Here is an 8,849-nt window from a genome sequence, read left to right on the forward strand (position 1 = left end):
CTCAAACAGTCATTCGATTATTCACACAACTTACGTTATATGTACTGTGAAAAAATGGCATCAAGAAAGATCAAAAATGAAAAATTTGGACAAAAATACACATTTGTCACTTCAAGAAGGATCGAGAAGCTTCCCGTCGTCTGTCACGCGGGGGAGACAAGAGAACATCGCAAAAGTACGATCGAATCCTTTATATATCTATACTCTTGAAGTGAGAAACGCACATAAACCACCAACAAAATAGACAAGACACATCCCCAAACCACCTTAAAACATCCCCAAACCCTCAAAACACAGATCCCCTTCCATATCACCCCATTAGAACCTTAAAAAAACCCTCGACCCTCGACCATAACCACGTACAAACACACCCGGCCCCAAGAGAATCGAATCCCCCCCTAAGGCTCCCCGATCCTTTCTCCGTCGCATTGTTGTTTACATGAGTCACACCGGCGGCCGCGAGGTGTGAGAGAGGAACACGAGAGAGAGAGACGGAGACACACTTCCTTGCCGATTCCCTCAGATAATTAACTAGCACAATGACGGCCGACTCCGTACTTAGCATCCAGGGGAAGAGGTCTTCGGGCACTTCCGTCAGGACCGAGAATGGTAAGTATTTTGGGGAGAATGGCTTCGTTTTTAGAGGGATAGAGATGGATGTCTCGGGTAGTACCTGTGTGGGAATATACAATTGATTTTTTTTTATTTTTTTTATCACCTGTATCGGTATTAGGTCATTATTAATCGGATGGATATACTCTGTTAGTGGCAAGAGGTGATTTCAGATCTTTATAAGAAAGTGCAAGACCACAGATAAAGTTAGAATAGAAAACAAAGGAAGAACAGCGAACACGAGGCAGATCCACCCATTTTTGAACACATGAAACACATGCTCTTATTTTTTCCCATTTTTAGCTTTAATTCCCATTATTTCAAAGGGAATGGGAGATTTCTTGATTGATTTAAGATCGAAGAACGATCTGAAGTATTATCATAACATGTTTGTAGTTATCGAATATATATCTATTTTTAAATTATACGGGAAGAAATCCCATTGGGTGATTTTTTTTATTTTTTTATTTTTTCAAGGTGGGAACTTTATATTTTGTTAAGGATTTTGTTTGTTCCATGGAAAACCACTGAAAATATACTATGACCTGTGATGGATGGCCTACAATCTGAAGTCTAACATGATAGTAATGGGTGTTAAACAATTGTTAGAGCTTCAAATGGTTTGTGATCTGGTAAAGACCAATAAACTTTTGCCCTAAATATGATGGCAAAATAGAGCTTGGCATTTTTCTTGTTCAGTGACAAATAGTTGACAGAATGTAACTTAGCAGAGGTTTTTTGTGCTTAGCTTGAGCTCTGACAGGAGTGGAGGTTATGGAAATCGTTTAAAGTCCCGGAGTGGATACTATGGTGTTTTCCAAGCAACTATCTCTAAAGGTTCAATGATTCCTGAAGTGAGGGCCAAATAGAAGTAGAGAAAAACTGAGGTTGATAAAAATTGAGTTTCCTCATGAAACAACACAATTAAATGCTTAGAAGAGATGCAGAAAGTAATGATAAGGGCACTATTGCTTCAAATTTACGCCTTTGACAATATCTGGGCTCTGGAAATAACCAGCAAACCACCACCATTTACATTCTGATAAGACAGAGCTTACAGACATCCCCTTAATTTATAGTCTAAAGGGTTGAAAGCTCTATAGTGTTAGAGTATACATCATGTGTATTAGTTAATTAGTAGGCCTAACCTTGACTCTTTACCTTAGCATAGAAAGTATGGCTCCTGCACACCCAAGATCTCTTATGTAGTTGTTCATTGCACAGTTGTTCTTTGATACACAACCATTAGTTGAAAAGGCTGTGTTTGGCAGATGAGAGTATGACATTCTGTGGAAACGGAAATAAAACCGTAATTACAAGCAACAAAATGTTCTTGACCTTAGCAATGTTCTTCACAAGACATAAGGTGAATCCTAGAAGTTCTAGTTTACTGAAGAAATTTACATAACTGCACACACGTTAACTATTCCAATCTGTGGACCTTTCTTTCATTTTCACCTTTGTCTTTTCTCTTTTTGCAGTTATTGCTGCCAGCTCCGTGGCCAACATCGTTAAGAGCTCCCTGGGTCCCGTGGGGCTTGACAAAATGATTGTTGATGATGTTGGAGTGAGTATATCATCATTAATATTTGTGTTGCATGTTCAGTACCATAGAAGTTCATACATCATCATTGCCATTACTTTTATTTAATATGCAACACTAATTAATACGATTTGCAACGTATCTCCCTTTTCAATTTATCCCAATAGTTCCTTCACATCTTTCTTTCCACCAGGACGTCACAGTGACCAATGACGGAGCCACGATCCTCAAGCTGCTGGAGGTTGAGCACCCAGCAGCCCGTGTCTTGGTTGAGTTGGCACAGCTGCAGGACGAGGAGGTGGGCCAGAGTATTTTCTTCTTCCTCTCTCTATCAAACTGTCAATATATATGTTTATTAATCATTCTATAAAGAAAATAGATTAATTATAAATGTGTAAATAGATGAATACTCCCCATTTTTATATTAGGATTTTTAGTCCAGTTTTATTTGGCCAAATAATTATAGTATGATAATATGCTCTTAAGTCAGTTTATTTTAGCTTTATTTTCAGTTAGTCGATGCGTTTGTCATTTACGAGTATTTGGTTTCAACCTTATTTTATTGAGTGCCAAAATGATAACATTATTATTTGCTAATTATAAGTGAGCCTCAGTATTCTAACAAGCCTATGACCAGATAGATGCTAGAGTATTAGATTTTTGAAACCACTAAAGGTTTTATAAGAAGGGGGAAAAAAAGTAGTAGCAACAAAATTATGTAGACTGTTTACCAGCTGTTTTTTTGGGAATCATGTTAGGGATAGTGTGCAACTAAAGAAATGTAAGAACAATTATTGCTTGTCAACTGGTAGAAAATTGGACAATATTGGGTAGTGTTTGTGCCACATCTGGCCAAATTCAAGTCAGCTCAGTTCATTGAAAGCTTGTTTCTTCTATGTATAGAAACACATATACCCCGATTTTACCTTTTTATCAATTTTTGGGTGTTACTGTTCAACAGTAACCTCTATTAAATCTCAAATTGATAATATTCCATCTTTTAGCAATAGCTTCATAATACTTGCCTTACAAGTTAGCCATGAAGACCACATTTTATTAGAAAGTTACCCCCTACTCTATTTCAAGATCATAATCTCTCTCCCTTTCCTCCTCGTCTCGCTAGGTTGGAGATGGCACAACTAGCGTGGTGATCATTGCTGCCGAACTCCTGAAATCTGCCGATGAGCTGGTGAAACAAAAGATCCACCCAACATCAATCATCGCAGGCTATAAGCTGGCTTGCAAGTGAGTTTTATGGATGGTATTATGGTGATTAGCATTGTATTTAAGTTGGTATGGCAATTACAAATGCTAGTTGAAATGGGAAATAGTTTTGCAATAAGTATGTTGGCTTAACTCATTCACGCCGGTTGACATGCTGACACGTTTTGTGGATTTTGTGTCAGACGCCAGGGACGAGATATGAGGGCAAGGCCGGCGCTCGGGGTGACCGAGCGGGCAGCCCAGGCTCGTGGCTTGTGCGTCCGAGAATCTTGATGCGTTAGGCTTATGCGCTTAAAAACCCCGGTATTGCGACTGTGCAAAGCCGGAACCGCCCCGGCGTGAATGGGTTAAATGGTGTCAATATAGTTATTGCATATTCTGCTCAAGAATTGGAAAGGTATCGCAATTAGCCTTCTTTGCACGCATGACAGGATCACCAAGTTGTAAGCAACTTGTGGGGGATGTAAAACATTTCTGTTAATGGTCTTTCTAATGTTAATATATGATTTTGTTAAGGATTTTGTTTGGTAATGGGTCTTGGAAAGCATTATAACATTTCATATGTGTGAGGGTTAAGATATACAAGGTATGATATGAAATATGTTATTAATTATACCTCTTAGGATAAAGGGTATGGGAATTAAGGGACCGTGTGTTATGTATTAAGGTTGTTTTTACAAAGTCGAAGGATGTACGTTGATCTGAAATGATGATGATTATTGAAGGGTATATAAGAATAGTTTGGTGGTTAGATTATTGATATGTGAGATTTAAGAAAAGGAAATAGTCAAGATATAATGTTTGGTAAGAAAAAATTTATTTGTGGTTTTATTATTTTTTATTAAGTTCTCCTTCATATGTTTCTTTTTTTTCTCAGGGAGGCTTGCCGATACATCCAGAACAATCTCACCATAAACACAGATGACATTGGTCGTGAGTGCATCGTTGCTGCTGCCAGAACTTCTATGTCTTCTAAGGTGCGGTTTTGAAAATGCTGCAGTCATTTGATTGTGATCAAGCAATCTGCTGATAAACACTTAGCTTTAAATAGTCATTGGATATTTTTACTTATGTTCATTTTTATTTTTTTATTTATTTATTTTTTTTTTCTCCATAAATTTTCATAAAATGTAAGTAATTGTGTTTATATATAGATACATGTTCATATATATAGATATAAATTATGTATAGATATTGAAGACTTCTTTTGCAACTCCGCCACGATTGATTCCAACACTCCTCAAGAAACCATCCCGATACCTCACGTCCATCCTCCTCCACACACAGGTGATCTCCATCGACAGTGACTTCTTCGCCAACATGGTGGTCGATGCGGCCATGGCGGTGCGCACAGCTGACGGCAAAGGTGGCCACAAGTACCCCATCAAGGCCATCAATGTACTCAAAGCTCATGGCCGCTCAGCAAGGGAGTCTGTCATCATCAATGGCTATGCACTCAATTGCACCATTGCATCTCATGGTAAGTACGCTTTTCATTCCCAGAGGTGAAAGAGAGGTGTAAAGACCTGTCATAAAAGTGAAAATAACTTAGAAATGTAAAGTAATATAGACGTGGAAAGTATATACTTAGTATATTTGTATATACTTAGCATAAGTTTGAAATTCTTGTCTGCTCCCCTCAAATGCTGGTAAATTTGTTAGTATGTTCAAGTTCTTCACTTTTGTCTTTCAGTATCCTTTTTTACAATATCTTTTTTTTTTTACAATAACATCATCTATTTTCAAAGGATATATATTCATTCACGCATTCATACCCAATCTTATTTGTTTATATATTATTACATGTGTATAGTTAACATTGCAGCTCCTCTCTCTTCTCCCCCATAGCCATGAAGAAAAAGATCATGGGAGCAAAGGTCGCCTGCCTCGACTTCTCCCTCCAGAAGGAAAAACTGAAGCTCGGCATCCAGGTCCTCGTCAACGACCCAGCCAAGCTCGAGTCCATCAGACAGAGAGAGTCTGACATCACTAAGGTAAGAGGAGGTTGTTTTGTGGAATTGGGTTAGACTAGAAAATTTGATATAACCCATTACAGTTGTGAAATGGAAATGAAAACGGATGAGGAGTAATTGTTATCCTCTAGTGGGATACGATAGGAAGTGGGAGCTTGTGCTCTCTCTCTTACTTTTTGGACAAGAAAAAGAAAGATATTCAAGGGACAAGAATGCTCCTTGTGATTTTAAATTCAACAACAGTTGTGTTTTTCTTTTTTTGGTTTCTTTTCCCTTTTGTTAGTATTTCTTGCTTTTCTTTTATAGATTCAGTCTTTGCCCATAGTTTTTTCTTTATTATTAAATTATTATTATTGTTGTTATTAATTACATAATTATAACCACAGGAGAGAATCGAGAAGATCCTGAAGACTGGTGCCAATGTCATTCTCACCACTGGCGGTATTGATGACCTTTGCCTCAAGTATTTTGTTGAAGCAGGAGCCATGGCTGTCAGGCGTTGCAAGAAGTCAGATCTTAAGGTAAGATATTAACCCATTGGCACCAGGTGATACTTACACACTACATGCACTTTTTGTCTAGCCAACAGGAGTGGCATGATGCAAATATAAGCCCCTGCATGAATGGGCCAAATGTATAGGACCTCTGATAACTTCTTTGTCATACAGGCACATTTTTCTCTCGTTTACATTCTGTGATTGTATATATGCTGTAATATCTGGAGGCTCTCTTGTTAGTATTAGATTGAAAATATAGCATAGAATATTAAGAAAAAAAATTGTTGACACCATGCAATACCTCTGATCAGTCATGAATTTCCTTTCTTCACCATTATATAAATTTAGTATTGAGAATATACATCATTCTTACTATTCAAGAAACCGAGAACTCCCTTATGTCTCATCATCATGAGAGCCTACACAACGTAATACACAACTTGCACGATTGACGCCACTTGATGCATTGGTGATTAATCGTGAACTTGTTTTCCTCTCCTCACTGTCATCATCGCTGTGCAGAGAATAGCCAAGGCGACTGGAGCCACTTTCCTCACTACCCTGTGCAACTTGGAAGGAGAGGAGACCTTCGACCCGAGCTATCTTGGCGAGGCTGCAGAGGTCTCTCAGGAGCGCATCTGTGATGATGAGCTCATCCTTATCAAGGGGTAAGAAAAATACAGATTTTGTGTGTGTGTGTGGGCATGTCTGCATTTTTCTTCATCCATATGAGTAACTGGTTTTAAGGAAAATTGTTAAATCAAAGTTCATTGGCAAATTTTTTTTTTTTTAACTTTAACCCGTTCCCGACGGGACCAATCCGGCTTAAAAAGACCAAAATTCCGGGACCCTTGAACGCATAAGCCTAACGCGCCGGGCTGGACAAAACGCGTCCCCGGCGTGTAGCCCAAAAACCACTAGACGTGATATCTTGTCACCCGTCGTTAACAGGTTAATTAACCCATTGGCAGCGGATGGCATGATTTGCTGCAAAGCCAGAGTCGGTCATAGATGCGGATGGCACCGTGCCAGACATGTAAACCAACCATCCTACTGCAAAAATATTCATTTAATACCGTGACCAATGGGTTAAGTAAGCCAGTATATCAATTTGTATACTAATGTAGGGAAATTTTGATGTAGCAATGAGCACAAGTGTATAAGTTGAAGTTGAGTTTGATCCCTTTTGTTCAACTGGTTTTCAGTATGCGCTCCTTTTTTTCTGTCCTAGAGCAGCACAAAATAGCAGTGGTTAGACAATGGACATCTCACAGCTGTCTAAAACTATTTACTTGATCCAGAGACTAATCTCCTTCATTTTCTTTCCTCACAGCCCCTCGGCCCGCTCTGCCAGCTCCCTCATCCTGCGTGGTCCCAACGACTTCTACTGCGATGAGATGGAGCGCTCCGTCCACGATGCCCTGTGTGTGGTCAAGAGGGTCCTGGAGAGCAGTTCAATCGTGTGTGGTGGTGGTGCTGTTGAGGCTGCCTTGTCTGTTTACCTTGAGAGCTTTGCGACAAGTTTGGTAAGTAATCACTTTCTTTTAATTGACATATCAAATATCCTTTTTAATTTTATTTTTTTTACTTAAGTGATAATGAAATACATAATTTGTTTTACATAATTTTATGATGCATAATATATAAACTACTTGGAATACACCATAATGTTAAGAGAAGGAATGACATTTTTGCATTGCCTTTGCTATGTATGTGCCTCCATGGCTCTTGAAAAGTTGATAATTACCTCATTTGGGGTAATTTAACTCTGTTCCCTGACCTCTGCCTTAACCAGTCTTCTCCCCTACATTCCATTTCTTGTTCCATTCCCCCTTACTCTTCCCTCTTTCCTCCTTTCTCCATTCCTTCTCATTCCCCTTTCCTTAATCCCTTCATCCCCTTCCCTGTTCACTATTCCCTTGCTCATCCCCTCTTCCTTCCACAGAGCTCCCGGGAACAGCTGGCTATTGGTGCCTTTGCACAGTCCCTCCTCGTCATTCCCAACACCCTAAGTGTGAATGCTGCCAAGGACGCCACAGATCTGGTGCCCAAGCTGCGTGCCTACCACCACTCGTCACAGGTCAAGACGGAGCACTCGCAACTCAAGAACTATGGCTTGGATCTCCTCGAAGGTAAGGGGTATTAGCTGAGAATGGTCCCTTTTATGTATGCTTTTTCTAAAAGCAAGATGGAAAAAATGACACACCACAGAAAGAAGGCCGCATCATAATGACACACATTTGCATGTGCAATGTCTCACCTGTATTTTTTCTCTCTCTCTCTGTCTATCCTTTCTTCTTCTCTACCACAGCAATTGATCTTCAGGCTCTCTTTTTCCTATATTATCTCTTCAGAATTTCATCCAAAAATAACTTGTCGCTTCTCACCCATCAGGCCAAGTCCGTGACAACAGGAAAGCAGGTGTGTTCGAGCCAGCCCTCAGTAAACTGAAGCAGCTCAAGTTCGCCACCGAAGCCGCCATCACCATCCTCCGCATTGACGACATGATCAAGCTGGAACCCGAACAGAGTCAGGAGAGTGGCTACCAGAGGGCACTGCAGTCTGGACAGCTTGGCTAGATGTTAAGACTTGTCCGGTTTGGTTGGGCGTCTTGGCGTTAGGGGAAGGGTCATCGAGGTGGAAAAAGAGGAAGAAGGAAAGGGAATTGAATTTCCAAGAAGCTGGTGGACTGGCTGTGGTTTCTTGAAGCCAGTAGAGAAGAGAGGGTTCTTGGAGCCACTAGAGAGGAAACCCGTTTTAAGGAGGATTTACAAAGAAGCATTGCAAGGTGTTAAGCAGTGCTGTTTGTATTTCACATTTTCTCTTTCTCTTACTCTTCCTCACACTCGTCTCTCTCACTCACTCTCTCTCACACATTACTGCAGTTTCATTGACTGCAAACCATCTCGCATTTTTTTTTTTATAACAAGTGGCTCCTTGCCATAAATTGGTGCAAATTTTCACAATCTAAGAAAAAAATACATGGAAATTATATTAATG

At 39.7% G+C, this 8,849-nt stretch overlaps 1 protein-coding gene across 1 annotated transcript in view; it reads left to right on the forward strand.

Moving 5' to 3' along the window:
- Positions 1 to 408: 408 nt before the first annotated feature.
- Positions 409 to 8,849, forward strand: part of CCT1 (chaperonin containing TCP1 subunit 1) — an 8,622-nt gene continuing 181 nt past the window's right edge. Inside the window, exons 1-12 of the mRNA XM_043010588.2 lie at positions 409 to 609; positions 2,094 to 2,179; positions 2,349 to 2,453; positions 3,279 to 3,400; positions 4,257 to 4,356; positions 4,667 to 4,859; positions 5,228 to 5,373; positions 5,739 to 5,873; positions 6,372 to 6,517; positions 7,183 to 7,375; positions 7,795 to 7,981; positions 8,244 to 8,849. The exon at positions 8,244 to 8,849 is cut by the window's right edge and continues 181 nt beyond it. Of these exons, the coding sequence (XP_042866522.1) occupies positions 540 to 609; positions 2,094 to 2,179; positions 2,349 to 2,453; positions 3,279 to 3,400; positions 4,257 to 4,356; positions 4,667 to 4,859; positions 5,228 to 5,373; positions 5,739 to 5,873; positions 6,372 to 6,517; positions 7,183 to 7,375; positions 7,795 to 7,981; positions 8,244 to 8,428 (1,668 nt within the window). The 5' untranslated portion in view covers positions 409 to 539 and the 3' untranslated portion in view covers positions 8,429 to 8,849. The remainder of the gene's footprint in view (positions 610 to 2,093; positions 2,180 to 2,348; positions 2,454 to 3,278; positions 3,401 to 4,256; positions 4,357 to 4,666; positions 4,860 to 5,227; positions 5,374 to 5,738; positions 5,874 to 6,371; positions 6,518 to 7,182; positions 7,376 to 7,794; positions 7,982 to 8,243) is intronic.

Source organism: Penaeus japonicus, unplaced genomic scaffold (genome assembly GCF_977035675.1).
Source record: "Penaeus japonicus unplaced genomic scaffold, GWHDUDI00000001_assembly GWHDUDI00000038, whole genome shotgun sequence".
Taxonomy (NCBI): Eukaryota; Metazoa; Arthropoda; class Malacostraca; order Decapoda; family Penaeidae; genus Penaeus; species Penaeus japonicus.